At 45.2% G+C, this 19,234-nt stretch overlaps 1 protein-coding gene across 1 annotated transcript in view; it reads right to left on the bottom strand.

Moving 5' to 3' along the window:
* Positions 1-6,579: 6,579 nt before the first annotated feature.
* ASB18 (ankyrin repeat and SOCS box containing 18) overlaps positions 6,580-19,234 on the bottom strand; it is a 61,625-nt gene continuing 48,970 nt past the window's right edge. Inside the window, exons 6-7 of the mRNA XM_045066806.1 lie at positions 8,654-8,767; positions 6,580-7,915 (exon numbers count right to left, since the gene is read on the bottom strand). Coding sequence (XP_044922741.1) covers positions 7,730-7,915; positions 8,654-8,767 — 300 coding nt within the window. The 3' untranslated portion in view covers positions 6,580-7,729. The remainder of the gene's footprint in view (positions 7,916-8,653; positions 8,768-19,234) is intronic.

Genomic DNA, 19,234 nt, shown 5'->3' with positions numbered 1-19,234 from the left:
GGGAAGGCGGAGGCCTGGGTCCGCGATTGAGCCCGGGGACCAGAGCAGCAGCCGGGGCGGGGCACCTTCCCCCTCCCCACCCCCCAGAGAGCAGCCCCTCCTCTGAGCGCCCCCCTCCGCGCCTGCGGCCTCCGTTTGGCCCCCGGTCCCCGCTTGCTCGCGTCCCAGGGAGGGGCCTCTCCTTGGATGCCACAGGGGCGCGAGGGTCGCGGGCGCATTTATCCCCAAGTGCGTTTATTAAATCGCGTCTGGAGATAGATGGACGTGGATACAGGAAAGGAAATCGCAGCGCTCAGTTGAGCAATCTTCTGGCTTTAAATTCCGAATAAAAGTCTCAAATATTCCCGGGTCAGGGGGGCACTGTCTCATTAAAACCACTCTCGTCCTGAAACTGCAATGCAGACATTAAAGTGCAGTATTTTTCAATTAGAGCTGACGAATTCAATCAAAATTCCATAGATTAGGATGAAATGAGGCATGGGTCATTTACAGGGGAATTTAATTGCCGAGCCATTAGACAAATAGTATATTTGCCATTCCCGCGTTATCCATCATTTTCGACATCAATACCGGGGCCGCATCTCCCCGTCCCGCAGCCGCCCGGCGTCGGCTGTAAACACTCCCTTCCCCGTATCTTCTGATTATATCTGATTTCATTTAGGGCCATGGGGGATTATAAATGTTCACGCAATCAAGTTCATTAGGACTTCAAATCGCATTTCTGATTGGGATCGCTCTATGGCTGTCCTCGGTGCGCCTTTCAAACCCCAGGACGAGGCTTTCAAAAACATCTTTTTGAATTCAAAGCTGCACATCCTTTTGTCTTCCGACGTCGCCTCCCGCCTCCTCCTCCCCTGGGCGTCCCCGCGCCCCTCTGTTCTCCTTCACGGGGGAGCGGTCCCCGAACCCCACCGCCCCTTCAGCTGGACCTCCGCGCTCCCAGGCCCGCCTTCGAGACCCCCAACGCTGGGCGACAACCTCCCCCCCCCCCCGCGCGGCCGCGGGACGCTCGGGACCCCGGAGACAGGAGCGGCCCGCGGGGGGTAAAGCCCCAAGCGCTGGCGGATCTCGGGCGGGTGCCCGGCCCTGCTGCTCGCCCCCAGCCCGGCGCCGCGGGGAGCAAGTGGGCGCACCTTGGAGTCTCGTGACCGCAGGCCTCGGGGCGGCGGTTGGGCCCGACCCTGGGGACGGACACCCGGGACCCCTTTCCTGGCTGGCCCCTTTGACTCCACAGAGGAGGGCGGGGGCGGGCCCCAGCAATTCTCTCTTCCTATTAGTGCACTCAAGAAACAAAGGAGCAGACTCTTCTGGGGAGCGCTCGGCAAGGAAGGCTCGAGACATCCCTTCCAGCACAGTTGAAAAATAATAGCTTAATATTAACTGCTTCTCATAAAAATATACTTCCACAGTGATACAGTTACAAGAAGAAACCCTCATTTTACCCCCGTACTTTGCGCTCATCGCTGTTAGCTGCCTCAGTAATTTAATTGGAATGAAACGTGAGAAATGTGTCATTTTTGAAGAATTTATGCATCACTTCCTAGAAATCTCATTGTGTTAACTAGGAGCCTACTGCGTTCTGTTTAGAACCCATAATCACATTTTTATGTGTCTGTATTACCAGTTAATGTGACCTCCTGTCTTTAGCAGATAAAAAAAATTATTCTTTTTCTATAACATCTGCATCCAACCCTGGTTTGCATAGTGTACGTGGAAATCCTGCATCCCCAATGTTCTGCAAACTTACCAACTTTCTCTAGAACAGGGCAAAGACATGTGAATGGAAAAAGTGCCTACTAAATGAATAATTACACACCAAATTAAAACCCTGCATTAAACATAGTCGACAGCAAATACTGCATTCTCAATCATGTTTATTGCTTACAAATTGCATTACAAAGAAATCTACTCTTTTTATTGGCGTGATTAAGCAGAGTGTTAGGACTGCAGAAATACCATTCTGTTAGATTAGATGGAGGCTGGAAGCCGGGCTAGTCCCATTGCCATGGTGAATGTATAATTTTGTTAAAGAACACGTTTAACACACAAATGAGGACTGTCTGTCATTATGGCATCATAAAAGAGTCATCTTAAAATATATTTATTTATAAACACAGTGCCTATAAAACGTGCATAGTTAATACAAAGGAAGTAGCAATTCCATAATCAATATTTTAATTACTGAATTTTTATGATAGTAGCGCAATTCTATATGATACGTCACAATTCTGTAGCTTTTCTATATTCTCCTCCCCTTTTTCCTGTGAGCTAAAATCTCGTTTTCTTGTTTTTAATTCTGGGGAGAGCGGGTTGGTGGACGTGGGTAAGACCGTTTGCTTATGGCGCCACCTGCAGGATTCTATGAAAATGCGTTTCAATCCTTGCAACCCTCTGCAGGTCTCTAGCAATGTAACCCCAGGCTTGTTTTAGCAATTCAGTGAAATTAGTTTTTGTTTTAAAATAGAACGATGTTGACAGTTTGAAGACAAAATCCTGGGGTCTGAAAAGAAGACTTAAATCCTCAAGTAAGGTGCGGTATTGATCACAGTTGATAATTTGGGGTTTCTGACTATCCCCAAGGGGACATCAAAAATTTGAGTAAGGAATGATTCATTCTTGAAATAATGGGATAAAAGGTGCAATATTCCTGGTTTATCACTTGGTCCTTGGGCAGCCCTTAAGAGATGTAAAGCACTTGGCAAGCTAATAATATCTACGATTACAGTGATTAAGCTTCCCCTCAGCTGGCCCGCATCAGGACCGGTCACTGGAGCAGACCAGCTCATTCTCCAAGCCTATATTTTATACCATTTTTGTAGAGGGTTAAGTGTCATTTGCAAAAGTTCAACAGCCTTCTCCATCAATGTGTGTCTAAAGGGTTATTTCAGAGATTGGAAATGTGGCAATTATATATAGTTACTGGAATTAGCAAATGCTTCTTCGTAAGGAGTCAGTGGTGTTGATTTTCTTGAAAACATGCTACATTGATGATTATCATGTAACTTAAAATTAAGCAGACACAAAGACAGTCAAAGACCAGCCCAATGTCGTGCTCAGAATTTTAGGCATAACACGTCCCAGGGTGCTGTGTCCATGTACTGATCGCCCATGGACTGTGGATGGTGTCTAACGGCCCCACTGTGCAGTGGATGGTTTGCCCTGGGCAGGACACGGCCAGGGACGCAGGGAGGCGGACCTCCTCAGGACCACCGCTGCTGGAGAACCTCACTTGTGTATTTTTGATTTCTCAGGGTTTGGATGACAAGTAGTACTGCCAAAGACACTCAATAAAAGCGGAAGGAAACTATTCCTCTGTTATCTTTTTTTAGTGGAAACAGCATTTAGTCTTTTGTTACCATCTGATTTTTGAACCATGTGAATCCATCATTAAAAGCTAAATATGAAGTTAAAAAAAAAACAATTTAGATCTTATGGAATTGAGTTTATGTAATATACTCAAAGAGAAAAGTAATGATGTCCATAGGAACCGCTTAAGAATGGAAAACATTTTTAGATCCTTTAATAAAAAAAAAAATACCAGGGTACATTTTGTTCACTGGAAGAGAAGTCAGCCAGGATAATTCTAGCTTTAAAGTAGAATGTCTTGGGGCGCCTGGCTGGCTCGGTCAGGCGAGCATGTGACTCTTGATCTTGGGGTCATGCGTTTGAGCCCCATTGTTGGGTGTAGAGATTACTTTAAAAAAATTTTTAAAAAGTAACGTAGAATGACTTTTTGGATATTTATTTCAGCTAGTTGATCTCTCTCCCACCCTCCTCCTCTTCAGCCTGTCCGCCCTCTCCTCCATTTCTCTTTCTTTTCTATCTAGAATTACGCAAGTCTCGTTGACTCCACAACTTCCAAATACTTGTGGCTCATACTAGAGGGTCATCAAAACAAGTTTTTTTTTTTTTAAATACAGTTTTTATTTATTTGTTGGAGAGAGACAGCACAAGCAAGGGGAGCCGCAGGCAGAGGGGGAAGCAGGCTCCCTCCTGAACCATGAGCAGGGATCGGATGCGGGACTCAGTCCCCAGGGATCATGACTGGAGCCAAAGACAGACACTTAACCGACTGAGCCACCCGGGTGTCTGCCAACAACACATTTCTGACAGGTATTTTATTTTTGGCCAAACGAAGCAAATTGCTAGCAGTAATTGCATTCTGCAACACTGTAAGTCACTTTCATGCCATCTGATGATTAAGGTAGCCCCAATCACATGAGGCTTCTTTGTCTCATACAGCCATGACCATCCTTTGGGAGAGGCATTTAGCACTTGTGGACGGCTGCTGAAACCCAGGGGATTTGAATGAATTTCTAGGACCAGTTAATTTTCTGCCTTTTCTCGTGATGTCAGGTTCCTGATGAGCTGGAGAACTTGGGAGAGCGTCGCTAGGTTCCTGTTGTGCATGGGCGTGGGTTGACCTAGAATGGGACTGGCTGGTGGAGTGGGGTGAGGGTGCTTCTCGTGGAAGTTCCATGATGGTGTGTAGGGCACAGTGGGGAGAGGGAGGGATGGGGAGATGCCTGAACACCCACCTGCCCTGGGAATACGTCGGCATCTCTCATGTGCTGCAGAGCCAAAGCCAGAGGGAGGGTGGCCGAGAAGAGGACCCTTCCTCTCCACAGCCCACCCCACCACGTGCCAGTTCTGTCCAGCAGCCTGGCTGATGAGTGGGTCTTCTTTGCTTGGCTCTGAGCTGTCCAAGGAGGAGGAGGAGCCTTTGAGCCTGTGTTGTTGAGGATGGGCCCTCAGCCCCAAGGTGGGCAGGCTCAGTCAGGATGGGTTAAAGCAATGAGCAAAGGACTCAATTGGTGAGTGATTAAACCCAAGGACTTTTTTTTTTTCCTTAAAAGATTGTATTTATTTATTGAGAGAGAGAGAGAGAGAGAGAGAGAGAGCATGAGCAGGCGGAGCGGCAGGCAGAGAGACAGAAGCAGGCTCCCTGCTGAGCAGGGAGCTCCATGCGGGGCTCGATCCCAGGACCCTGGGATCATGATCTGAGCCAACGGCAGACGCTTAAATGACTGAACCATCCAGGTGCCCCCCACCCCTCAAAAATTAAACCCCAGGAACTTTAGGGATTAGCTCTTTTGGGAACATCTACATGTTCAAAGAAGTTCTTGGAGGAGAAAACAGTGAAGAAGGAAGTATTCCCTCCAGGCAGCTATGGAGAGCCATCCGGGGTTCCTTCTGTGAATCTTACTGTCATTCGAAGCTGTAATTTGGGGAAACCTAATAACTGATCCTCATTTATCAGTTTAGAAATGTAAGGTCAGTATGTTTGAAGGGGTTCTGCTTTGTTTCAGGACTCTAAAAACTCCGTAAATGTTAGTGCATTTCAGAAATACGACCGGATTGTTTTCTATGATGGGCAGTATGGAGAGGGTGGCTGGAGATCCTGTCCTGCAAGGACAGCGTGTTTGCTCAGCTTCTCATTTGTCAATCTGATGAGGACAGGGCTTGGGGGGTGGGGCGGTGCAGTGGTTGTGTTTCTTACCCTGTACTCTTGTCCTTTCTGCTTGTTCTTATAAATAACAAGACTTCGCCTTTTCCCTTTTTATCCCTTTCTTGGGCCATTTTCTGCTAAAAATAATGCAATCATAATAACAGAAGGAAACATTTATTGAATTTCTACTCTCAGCCGGCTCTGGACTTGGGGCTTTGTGCTCTCTGCAGTCAGTGGGGACAGCCACCAAGAGCAGGGTTGTCAACCACGCTGGTGATCCACACTCCACACCACCTCCCCCAACCCCTCCACGCCCCCTCACTGCCCAGACCTCCATAGTTAGGATCTGCAATTCGACAACATCCTTCCAGAGCTGGAGAAGCCCAGCCTTGCTGCAGTTCTGTCATGGAATCCCGACCCAGCAAGAAGGATGCAGATACACCTCCAGCTGAGCAAATCACATCTGGTTTCGGTTAAGTAACTCTACCTGCTCCGGTGGGACAGCCCCAATTCTGGGGTGGTCACTGAGGGCTCCCACCCGTCCCACAGTGTGCTGCCTGTCTTTCCAGAGCAAAGCCATCTCCCCAGAGTCCCACTGTGACCACATCTGCTCACCTGCTCCGTGGATCCCCGTGGCTTCTCTAGTTCAGAATCCCTGGTCTGGAAGCCAAGGTCCTCCCGGTCTGCCCCAATGCTGTCCAGCTCTTTCTTCTTCTAGTGGTCGAAGCATGGGGACCTTCCCCTCCAGGAGGAAGACGGCTCTCTGGTCCTCCTGCATGTCCCATACCTTCCTGCACGCTGCCACCGGCCTGCGTAGGGGGCACTGTGTGAGGAGTCCTGAAGTCAAGGCACACATAGGCCTTTTCTGGGTTCGTTGAGTTGTCTGTCTTAGGGATGTGGGCAGGGCGCCCGGGTGGCTCAGGCAGTTAAGCATCTGACTCTTGGTTTCAGCTTAGGTCATAGTCTCAGGGTCATGCGATAGAGCCTTGTGCTGGGCTCTGCACTGAAAGTGGGGCCTGGTTAAGATTCTCTCTCTCCCTCTTCCCCTCCCCTACTCATTCTCTCTCTAAAAAATATGGCATATTAATAGAAAATTTGAGATCTAGTAAGGCCAAGAGATCAAGAGACAATTGCCATTGAAAAGATAGTTTATTACTCATCATTCCCAAGAGAAGGGGCACATCATACCATGGTGGGGGGCGGTCACAAGGGCACACACTAGGCTTGTTCAGGCAGTTGGCGGAGGGGATGCGGACAGAAGCCTTTGTCGTGGTTTTCATGGATGGAACAGGCCAGGCAGGGTAGACAGGCTTAGGACCAGCAGGTCTGAATAGTTTCAGCAGGCTGTCCCTATCTCTCTGGCACCTGGCCCTCGGATAGTTAGGACGGGTGGAAGGTAGCCCAGAGTGTGACAGCCCAGTAGAAGGGGTGGTTGGGGGTGTGTATGTGAGCTCTGGACTGGTCGGTTTGCATTTGGAAAGCATGCTCGGGGTAAGTTGTATGCTGTCTCTGGAATTGGCTGACTCTGGGAGGAGCAGTCCCTCCAAGGTCAGCCAAGGCCCTGGATATCAAAGCACCAGAATACAGAAAATGAAAGAGATGGTTCATATAGTCCTTGACCCTTAGAACATCTCTCTTGCTAGGCGACGCTCAGGCCGGGCTGATGGCTATCTTTAGCAACCTGTCTGTCCCTGGCATCTGGCTTCCTGGGCTGTTGGCCACTGGGGTTTGGCAAGGGCGTCGGAAGACTCACATGGGATCACAATGTTGGGCTTGCCACCCCTCCGACGTCCTTTAGGGAGTTCTGGGCTGTAATGTGCTGGGAAGCACCGGTGGGCTCCAGAAGGGCACTCTTGTTACGGCAACAGGTGTCCTCTCTCAGTAGATACACCTGTCATGTGTTGGGGACAGAGCTTTTCTAGGTGGCCAGGCTCCAGGAGGGGTGGGACGCCCCTGTGAGGCAGACAGTCTGTTAACCCTCTGCAGGGGATGTGTGTATACTTTTTAGTTCAACTTCTGTTGAGAAGTACTTTCTGATACAAATACTATGATATTTGCAATCTTGATCCTCACAAGCAACCCTGAGAGGCAGAAAGGCCTTTTAGGACCCATTCCATTTCCAAGTGAGCATGAAGCTCAGGGAGGCCAGTGCATCCACAAGGTGGGGACATGGGTAGTGCCACCCGGGTCTGCCCCCTTCCCCGCGGCGCTGTCCTCAACATACGGCCTCCACTGAGGGCAGTGGTGCTAACTACAGCCTCAGTCCCAACACTCTGGTTTTCAGTGCAAAACACCCTCTGGTTCCAGAAGGAGGTAATCTTGCAGGGACTTTGGCAAGGGTAACAGGGGCACAAGGTGAAAGCACTTTTTGCCAAATAATTTCCGAATGGCACAGCGGCAAAGATGCTGCAGACAGCGTGGCTTGTGGGCCAAGGCCAAGAGGGACTGGTAGAAAGCCTGGTGCATCTGGAAGGAAGGCAGATGGAACATAAACCTGAGTGCATGGACCCAAAAGCCAGAAGGCCCCATGGTTGCCATGCCCTCCACCAAGAGGGTGTATGCACATTTTGGAGGTGCGGTTCCCCAGGGGGTCCGAGGATGTCTGTTTTGGGTGGTAGAATGGGTAACACAGATAGTCTCCTCACATCCTGCTCTACTCCCTCCACCCCCGCCCCCTGCACAGTGCATTGGCTGTTGAGCCATGTGGATGGAACTCAAGTCAATGAGACATGAGGGGATGTCTTCTAGAGGCTTCTGGGGAAAAAAAAACCCACCCTCACTCTTTCTTCAGCGACAGTGACTGTGGACTCTGTTGGGTACATATGTGGTGCCTGCCACTGCCTAGGCCATATCTAAGCTCTCACAGGGAGAAGGAGGACACACAGAGTAGAGCCCGTGGATTCAGGTGGCTCTGCATGCCCCTCTTCTCTGGGGGGAGGGGTGGTTACTCAAGTCCAGCTGGGTGTGTTGGGTTTCTGCTCCTTGCAGCCAACAGCACCCCAAATATAATAACAGCTCTTGGCTGCATGATTCCTCCCAAAGAAAACCAGCAATGCTCAGCTATGCTTTCACACTCTCCCTTTCTCCATCCTTCTTCAGATGCCTTACATCTCAATGGGTAAGTGCCCAAGTGCACATGGTGCGGGGAGGGAGCTGAAGCTCGGGGCTCTTGTACTGAGGGGGAAGGAAGGGCTGCTGCCTTACCTGAAATACTTCCTCAGGAATCACTTCCCTCCAGGACTCTGACACACGGAGCTGAGGGTAGGCATTGAAAAGAGTCTCAATGACCCTGGGGGCTGGCGCACAGGTCTTCAGCACCTGTTGGAAGTGGTGGGAGACCAAGTTCACGTTGACTGGGTTTTGGGTCCAGGTGGGGGACAGGGCCGGCTGATAGGGAGGTGTGTTTGGGGTCTCCCTTCTGTCACTTCCTGGCCGTGGGACCTCATTATGCCTTAGCCACATGAGGAACAAGAGCCCTCATGGTAAGAGGACAGCAGGGTTCCCAACAAGCCCAAGGCAGCGTTCTGGCCGGGGCAGTGTGGGAGGGCAGGGGTGCTGTCTTAGCGCTAGGAGAGCTACATGTCCCAAGTCTGGGCTTGGGAATGGCTTGCTCATCCTCGTGCCCAAGAGCAGCATGCCCATGGCTCCGTGGGCTCTCCTGACCTCTACATTGTTGCTCAGAGCAGAGGAGGGAGGTTCTGCTGGGGGCGGTGGGAGGAGTGTGGTTCAAGGATGGTGTTCGTAATTTCTTATCTCAATTTTCTTATATGTCAGGACAATGAGGGAGAAGAATGGCTTTGTTGTTGAATTTCCTCCTGACTTGGCCTTTCTATTTTATTTTCCGTCCCCACTGGCAAAGGATTCCTCTTTTCTTATTAGCAAATTTTACAATTCAGGTTCATCAGTTTCATCATGAAGATGAGAACACTGTTTGCTTTTTTAAAAAATACATTTCTTGTGATGGTGAATGTCAGTGAGCACAAAAGTAGACCCAGTGGTATGATGACCTCATGTACCCACCATCAACCCATGCCTCATCCCCCCCCATCCACACGCCCGTCATCTCCCCCAGTATTATTTTAAAGCCATTGCAATGGATCCTGTATTTTCATCTGTAAATATTTCAGTGTGACTCCTATAGGACACTGTAGGAGAAATACAGCATCATTATAAGACCTGAGAAGTTAATAAGTTTCTTAGCATCTTCAAATATATGGCCAGTGTTTAAATTCACAAATTTCTCTTAAATGCCATTGTATGAAAAAAAAATTGTTTGAATTAGAACCCAGATAAATAAAGAATAAATAAAGAACCCAACAGGATTAAGATTGGTTGATATGCTGTGTTATCAGATCTCCCATTTTTGTGTCATGTTACTTATTTGTTGAAGAAACTGGGTTATCTGTCTAGCAGGGTTTCTCAGTGTTTGAATTTTGTTCCTGGTATTCGTGTAGAGTTTGGGAACATAAAGCTCTTCATCTGCTTTTTGTAAATGCGTAGTTGGGTTGGGAAGATTGATCAAATTCAGATTTGATTTTGGGGAGGGGTAAGGCAACTTCATACTCCTCTGTTTTTGAGGTTTACGATCTACTAAGTGTTGTAAAATTAGTATTTCTTCACTGAGAAAACTGAAGTTAAGCAATTTTCTTATAATCAGGCACCAAATATCTACAGCAGACAATTAACAGGCAGGGCCAGTAGCTGAGCTCACTGGGGCTCTGTGAACAAGGTCAAATAGAAGACAGACCTGAATCACTCAGTATGGTTGCTTCATTCACAACTTGCTGAACTTCCTTCACATATGAAACCCCTTTTAAATATATTAAAACAAAACAGGAAATTAATATCTTTTTGTTTAGAGATAGGCACTATTAGCATTTTGTATATATTAATGTTTTATGCATTTAGACAAAAAATTAAGATATACAGTAAAAGTGGAGTAATACTGTGCCTATTATTTTGAAACTTGATTTTTGTCTACTCAACATCAATTGTGAACAATTCAGAAATTATAAATAAGCACTTCAACATCATTTCAGGGGCCATATATTTTATGAATGTATTGTAATATATTCAATGAGGTGATTATTGTAAATGGATGTTATAAACAATGAACACTCTTGAATATCATTCTTTCTCTTTCTGCCTCCAACCATTCTTTTTTTTTTTTTTTTTTTTTTTTTTTTTTTTTTTTTACAGAGAGAGATCACAAGTAGACAGAGAGGCAGGCAGAGAGAGAGAGAGGGAAGCAGGCTCCCCACTGAGCAGAGAGCCCGATGCGGGCCTCGATTCCAGGACCCTGAGATCATGACCTGAGCCGAAGGCAGCGGCTTAACCCACTGAGCCACCCAGGCGCCCCCTCCAACCATTCTTATTTAGATAACAAGATAAGTCTGTTCCCTTCTGACACTGAATTCCTAGAAGTAGAAATGTGGGATCAAGGAGTATGTACATTTTAGAGGTTTTAGCACTTACTGTCTAATTGTAAGTGTGTAAATTATCACACTTTTTGAAGAAATGAGTATGAGAGTCTCTTTCTCCCCTACCCAAGTCATCTCATTAATTATTTAAATTTGATAGAAAAAGTATGGCATATTTACATTTTGGTTGACCATTTCTCTTCCTTTATAAATTGCTAAGTTATGTCTTTTGCTCAGTTTTTCTATAGTATGTTAATTTTCCGCATTGATTTGTATATACACTTTATTAAGGTTATATCTTAGTCATTCATTTTTGCAAATAATAGTATTTTCTCCTCTCGGTATAAATATTTCACATTTATTTTTCTTGTCTTATTACATTGACCAGAGTTTTAAAGTTCAGTGTTAAAGACTTATTTATTTATTTATGAGAGAGAGAGAGGTTTGTGTGGATAGGAAGAGGGGCAGTGGGAGAGAATCTTTAAACAGATTCCCCGCTGAGCTTGGAGCCTGACCAGGGGTTCCATCTCACAACCCTGAGATCATGATCTGAGCCAAAACCAAGAGTTGGATGCTTAACCAAATGAGCCACCTAGGTGCCCCTAAAGTTCAATGTAAAATAATAATACTGATGCATCATTATCTTATTCCAAATTTTAACAAGATTATCCCTAAAGTTTCACTATAATAACCTTGGCTATTAGTATTAGATAATCTGTTCTCAGTGAAGGAAGTAGCTCTCTATTTCTAAATTACTACACATTTAAGGATGTATTTTTTGCCTTTTTCTGACCAAGTCGATACAAGATTTTCCAATACTGACCCATTTTTGTCTTCATGGAATAGACCGTGTTTGGCTATTCTGCATAAAATGGCAGATTCAATTTGCTAAGATTTCTGTATTTAAGAACTAAATATGGTTTGTCATTTCAGCTTTTTTAGCTTCTTTTGTCAGATTTTGATGTGAGTTTATGCCAACTTAGTCAATTTAGAAAATTTCTATCTTTTTAACTCCTAGAAGATTTTTAAAGTACGTATTATTGGAATTAAGAAGGCATAACAGATCTTGTATTTAACATTGTCTAAGCCTAGCCTTAAGCTGCAGGTGATATCAAGTTTTTATCATTTTCTCTTCCATGGTTATTGGTATACTTTGTTTTGATTATTATTATTTCCCCTCCCCCTCCCCCTCCTCCTCCTTCTTCAATTTGATTTTTAAGTAATCTCTGTACTCAACATGGGGTTTGAACTCACAACCCCAAGATCAACAGTTGCATGCTCCCATGACTGAGCCAGCCAGGTGCTCCTTGCTTTTTTCTTGAATCATTTGTTAATGTATACTTTCCTGGGAAACAATCGTTTCATTTTATTTATTTTTTAAAAAATTAATTCCAGCGTAGTTAACATACAGTGTTATATTAGTTCAGGTATACAGTGTGATGAGTCAACAATTCTATACTCAGTGCTCATCACGATGAGTGCACTCTTGGTCCCCTTCACCTACTTCACCCATCCCCCCCACCTCTCTTCTAGTAACCAGCAGTTCGCTCTTTATAGTTAAGAGTTTGTTTGTTTTTGTCTCTTTTCTTCTTTGTTCATTTGTCTTGTTTCTTAAAGTCCACATATAAGTGAGATCATATGGTATGTCTTTCTCTGACTTATTTCCCTTAGCATTTTACTCTCTAGCTCCATCCATGTTGTTGCAAATGAACAATCTTCATTTTATTTCATTTATTTTTAAAAGAGATTTTATTTATTTATTTGAGAGAGAGTGAGAGCACGAGAGAGGAGGTCAGAGGGAGAAGCAGACTCCCCATGGAGCTCAATGCCGGACTCGATCCCGGGACTCCGGGATCATTACCTGAGCCGAAGGCAGTTGCTTAACCAACTGAGCCACCCAGGCACCCAACAATCTTCATTTTAAAGAAATTTAGCATTGCATGTATATAGGAAATAGACGGCATGTTGATACAGGATCTTTCTGGGAGGAGTTTTTAAAATTTTTATTTTATTGTTTAATTTTATTGGTATAGCAGCTATTTAGCACCATTTGAATACAGGGGAAGTCAAGGGACAGCGCTCTAATGTGGAGTTGGAAACACAGCCCTTTCTGCCTCTGGGCCTGAAGAGTACAGAATCAGGTGGGCTGTGTATCAGGAGTAGTGGTCCTGGGGTGCCTGGGTGGCTCAGAGGGTTAAGCCTTTGCCTTCAGCTCAGGTCACAATCTCAGGGTCCTGGGATTGAGCGCTGCATGGGGCTCTCTGCTTGGCAGGGAGCCTGCTTCCCCCTCTTTCTCTGCCTGCCTGCTTGTGATCTCTCTCTCTTGTCAAATAAATAAACAAAAAAATCTTAAAAAAAAAAAAAGGAGTAGTGGTCTTGGATTGGGGACATGCATCCAGCCTATGGCAGAAGGGGGTCCAATCAGAGACATCCTCTGACCTCACCCTCCTCTGTCTGTCTGCTGGGAGATTGTACTGGTGAAACCCAGGAAGGCAGAGGGCCCAAAGCCTTGTCAATGTGTCTGTGCATGTGGGGAGAAAACCTGGATGGGAGATAACCCCACTACATCTAGAAATAAGCATCCTTCTTCATTTGAAATAAATATATATATGTATTCATATAGTGATGAAATAATTGTATTTCCAGTGTCATTCCTTATTTAGTCTTACTGGAATTTTGCTAATTTTTTTTTTTTTCAGGGAATCCCCTATTGGCTTTTGTTGACCCATTCTCTTTTAAAATACTCTAACCCATCAGTTATTGTGTTTATTGTTATTAATTCCTTTGTCTGTTTCTTTCTGACTCCTTGGACTGATCACTCAGCTAGTTTAGTAACATTTTTCCCCTTGAGACATAATATAGGCAACTTTCAAAATAGTACAGATTTTCCTTTGAACATAGGTGTGGTCATAGCCATAACTTTTGAGGCACAGTGTACTACTTTCTTAAATATTCTGCAATGATGTAACTATTGATGTAGTGGTTATTTAGAGGTTTATCCTGCAATTTTCAAAAGGTTATTTTTTAAAAATTAGCTGTTTGGTATTAATTTTCTGGCCTGTTGTATTATGACTTTATTTATTTATTTTTTTAAAAAGATTTTACTTACTTATTTGACAGAGAGAGAGATCACAAGTAGGTAGGGAGGCAGGCAGAGAGGGGAAGAAGCAGCCTCTCCACGGAGCAGAGAGTCCAATGCAGGGCTCAATCCCAGGACCCTGGAATCATGACCTGAGCCGAAGGCAGACACTTAACTGACTGAGCCATCCAGGTGCCCCAATTCTTCTCCTTTCTTAATAAGATCTGGAGTTTTAGTCTCAGATTATGGTTATTACAAGATCATATTTTATGTTATGTGTATCTTCCAGAAATGATTTTTGGTATTAGTGTTTAGTTTTATAACCTGCGTTTCAATTACTGAAGTTGTTTCTCTTTCACTGGGTTGTATGTTCACCTCCTGTCCATGAAGCCATTTGTCCTAGATACTTACCAAGCTCCTGCTAGAAGCTGGGGATTGTGTTATGTCTGCATGATACAGTGGCAAGATCTGCCCTCACAGACTTTTATAATCTCAAATAAAAGAAAAAGCACAGCAACAATAGAAAACAGGTGCCACAGTACCACAGAGGGGAATCACAAGGTACTAGACATGGTACCTAGGTGAGACCTGGATTTGCTGTGGGTGGTGATTTGGTTGGTCAGTTAAGACCTGCTAAGGAGGAGGAATTACAAAAGTATGGAGAGTCCTGAGGACAAGATTGTTCCAGGTAGAGAAAACAGGGACCAAACCTGGGAGGTGAGGAGGAGCTTAAAATGTTGGCCAGGTGCGGAGCATGATGTGGGGAGTGTGAGCCAGAGCCTGGGGATGAAGGCAGGGCATGGGCAGGAGGAGCGCAACCACTGTGATGAGGCTGGACATGACCCTGAGGACACAAGGGAGGCATGGGGAACTGCAAGTTGGGGGGTGACAGGATCAGATTTTAATTTCACAAGCATCACCATGGCTACAAAGTGAAGAACAGTTTCCCGGGGCCATATTGAAGGGTCGGAGTGCAGCTTAGGGGACATTTCCACAGGCTAGGAGAGATGGTGGTGGCCCAAACTCAGTTGGTATGAGTCAGGATGGAGAGAACAGGACGATCCTGAGAGACGGTTAGGAGGTGGAGTTGTGGGAATCTACGAACTTGAGTTTCCCAACCCTGAGATAGTCTTTCACCTCATCTGTCTCTCTTTTTTTAAATAGGACAACAATTTTTAAAAGATTTTATTTATTTATTTGAGAGAGAGAGAGAAAGAGAGAGAGAGGGATTGAGAGAATGAGTGGAGGGGCAGAAGGAGAAGCAGACTCCCCATAGAGCTGAGATCCCGATGTGGGACTCCATCCCAGGACCCTGGGATCACAACCCGAGCTGAAGGCAGAAGCTTAACAACTGAGCCACTCAGGCGCTCCCTGTCACCTCATCTCTTTGACAACTGGTGTATTTCACCCCACGGACCTTCAGCCCTGGACACTTGAGACAACCTACCCTTGTTAAGCGTATTGATGGGCGGGGGCTGCTGCATCCTGTGGCCAGTGCTCTACCTCGCCTTGTGCTGTGTCGACCACGTCTGACACAGTCATTCAGGTCCTCCTCTATAATACGTTCTTTAGCTGGTTTCCAGGAAGCCTCATTGGCCCCTCCTTTTTCCTTGGCTGTCTTCTCATTTCTCCTTCTTCTTGATGTTGGAATGTCTCTGCATTCAGCCCTTGTTTCTCTTCTTCTTCTGTGCATTCTCACTTCCTGGTGATCCCATCCAGTTTCCTGGCTTTAAATCCCATGCGTATGTAGAGAAGGTGTAGTACGTACACATAATGGAATGTCACTCAGCCATAAAAACGACTGAAGTAGGGGCGCCTGGGTAGCTCAGTGGGTTAAGCCGCTGCCTTTGGCTCAGGTCATGATCTCAGAGTCCTGGGATCGAGTCCCGCGTCGGGCTCTCTGCTCGGCGGGGAGCCTGCTTCCCTCTCTCTCTCTCTGCCTGCCTCTCCATCTACTTGTGATTTCTCTCTGTCAAATAAATAAATAAAATCTTAAAAAAAAAAAAGACTGAAGTCTTGCACTTTGCAATGACAAGGGGCTAGAGAGTATGATGCTAAGTAAAATAAGTCAGTCAGAGAGGGACACATGACCTATGATCCCACTTATATGTGAAATTGAAGAAACAAAGAAAGAAGGAAAGAAAGAAGAAAAGAGACAAACCAAAAAACCCCAGACTCTTAATTATAGAGAACAAACTGGTGGTTACCATAGGGGCTGTGAAGGGGGATGAGGGAAGTAGGTGAAGGGCACTAAGAGTGTACTCATTCATCATGATGAGCACTGAGGAATGTACAGAATTGTGGATTCACTGTATCGTATACCTGAGACTGATATAACACTAGGTGTTGATTATACTTGACTAAAAATAAATAAATTCCACTCACATGCCATTGGCACTCAAAAGTTGTATTTCTAGGTCAGTCAAATCCTTCCCTCAAGCCCCGGACTGGAACAGCCAACTGCTTCCTTGGTATCAAAACAACCCTGAATTCTGTTAATTACTATACCCACAATCTTCCCACTTCAGCTGATGGCAAACCCATCTAACCAGTCTCTTGGGCTGAATGCCTTAGAGGTCATCTTTGACCCCTCTCTTTCTCTCACATTGCACATTCAATCCACCAAGATACCCTGGTGGCTTCACCTCCAAAATACAGCCAGCATCAGAGTGCCTCCCTCCCACTTGCCCCCAGCACTCCTCACATGGATCCTCACGTAGCCCCCCAACTTGTCCCTCCACTTTCTGCACTCTTCCTCCTGACGTATTTCCTCAGCACAGAGAGCAGAGGGTCCCCATCAAATGTTAGCAGGTCCTGCCACTCTGCTCAAAGCCCTCCATGGCTAAAGTCATGACAATGCCCTATAAGTGCCCCATACTATTTGAGCCTCTCCTCTCCCTCTGGTCTCATCTCCTACTGTCACTGGTTCTCTCCACCATCAGCCACACTAGTCACCTCATTCTCAGGTCAGGCCCACTCTAATCTCAGACTGCATATTGGCTGCTGGTTGGCTGGCCCCTTCCCCTATAATACTTGAAATGCACATGTCCTCACCTCTCTCAAGTGTTGACTCAAAGCCACCCATCCTAGCTACTGCACGTACAACTGCAACTGCTCACCTTTTCCCTTACTTTCTCTCTTTCTGGTCCTTATCATTTTATTGGCCCGTTCATTATGCTTGTGGTTTAAAGACTGTCTTCCCATTAGACTGTTAGCCCCACGAAGGCAAGAATACGTCTTCCCCCTTGAACTATCTACTCATATATCCAAAACACCTAAATATGTTGCTGACACGTGGCTGGTGCTCAATAAATATTTTTTGGCTAAATAATCAAATAAATAGAAGTATTTTTTTGATGCATTACGAAGGCATATCTTATGAGCCCATGATATCTAAAAGCGTTTTACTTTTGCCATCAAAATGAAAACCATCTAGGATGAGTCTAAAATTCTAGCATCCAAACTTTTTTTTTCCATTAGAGGATTTATTTGGAGAGCAAGTAAAATGAGTCCATATGATTAAAATCTAATGACAAGTATACCGAAACCTTCATTACTACTACTTATCCATATTAGCATAATCAAATTTTTAAAAATTAATTTATTAATTTTTTATAAACATATAATGTATTTTTATCCCCAGGGGTACACATCCAAACTTTTTCTTTAAAAGTCTGAAAATGATATTTTCTTGTCTCATGATACTATAGCAGCAGAGAAATCAGAGTCCAGCCTGAGTTTGATTCCTTTATGAATAGCTTTTCTGCTCACATACTTGGCAAGATATTTTTCATGCTTTTTATGAATACTTCTGCTAGAATGTATATAGGAATGTGTCTCCAAGGACGCCTTGCTGGCTCTGCCGGTAGAGCATGAGACTCTTGATCTCAGGGTTGTAAATTCAAGTCCCATGTTGGGCATAGAGATTACTTAAAATTAAAATCCTAAAGAAAAGAGAAGAAATTAAAAATAAAAGGAGTGTGTCTCCCATCACTGATTTGCATAGAGTATCCATTCAACTTCTAGGAGTTAAGACTTTAAGACTTCTAGTGCAGCTAAGTTTTCTTCTATTATGTCTTTGATTACTATTTCTGATCCATTTGCTCTAGGCTTTTCTTCAGTAATATCACTTTTCTGTAGGTTGGCTCACTTCACTCTGCTCTTCATGACCACTTTTTCTTCTATTTCTTCTTCTTCTTTTTTTTTTTTTTTTTTTTTTTTTTTTTTTTTGCACTTAGGAAGAGGTTTTAATATTAGTAGTGAACACACAGTGGTTGATTTTCCAACAGTCCAAAGGATTAGTGTGATTCAGTCACAGTAACTCCATTCTACTTGTCATCACTGGTTTGGGAAAGTGCATGTTTAAGTCAGCCTGAGCCAGTGAAACATGGGAAGATCTCCTCAGGGCTTCCAGAGAAAAGCAATTGGATATGAAGCTGGCTGGCCCAGTTGTTGCTGGATGCCATCTTATCACAAAAGCTATTTTGAGGACAAAGCTGACTCACTGAGGTTGGACAAACCTGATTCCTTGATAGCTTCGTGAGGACACAGAAACAACCAGTCCAAAAGCCTGCCTTACTTCTACATTTCTTGTTATATGAGATACAGTGGAGTCTGGAACCAAGTCAGCGGCTGCCCAGTGGGGGCTGTGACCATAAGGAGGAGTCGTTGGGGTCCCAGAACCTTGGGGATGCAGGTACTGCTGGTGAACCTACCAAGGCAGAGAAAGAGGAGAAACACCCTGGCTTCTTTTTCCCTCCATGCCTAGTTTTCCATGGTGTCACCTTTTGCTGAAGCCAGTCAGAAACCAGCTGGCCTGGGACTCTGAGCTCAGCTTGAAAGTTCTAGCTGTGCTGCCCTCACCCCTTCAACAAGTCGAGTAGACCCCAGGGGACACCAGGGAAGGGATCTGAAGCCACAGGTGCCACCAGCCCAGCTCCCTTACTTAAATCACAGACTCTGTTCCTTTTATGAATCTGTTCTGTTTTCTGCCTTGCTTCATATACTCGCCACCCTCCCCCATATGACCTTGTCTCCTCCATCTTCCTTTTCACATCATTCTGCTGCCTTGTCCCCATCACGGGCTCTGTTTTTAGGGATGTAGAGGCTATGTCTTCTTGCACTCTGTAGGTGAGAGCATCCATGGCACACAGTTTCTCAGACTTTCTTCTGGATCTTCTGATGAGGGGTATAGGTCGCCTTTCTATTCTGTGGATGCTGTCCCCATTTTTTGTTTTTCTGCTCCCTTTCCCCGTCATGGATCTATTTATTTATCTCCCTATTCAG

The sequence above is a fragment of the Mustela putorius genome, unplaced genomic scaffold, assembly GCF_011764305.1.
Source record: "Mustela putorius furo isolate JIRA1106 unplaced genomic scaffold, ASM1176430v1.1 tig00003869_pilon_pilon_pilon, whole genome shotgun sequence".
NCBI classification, from domain to species: domain Eukaryota; kingdom Metazoa; phylum Chordata; class Mammalia; order Carnivora; family Mustelidae; genus Mustela; species Mustela putorius.
This window is presented reverse-complemented; position numbering and strand designations above follow the sequence as displayed.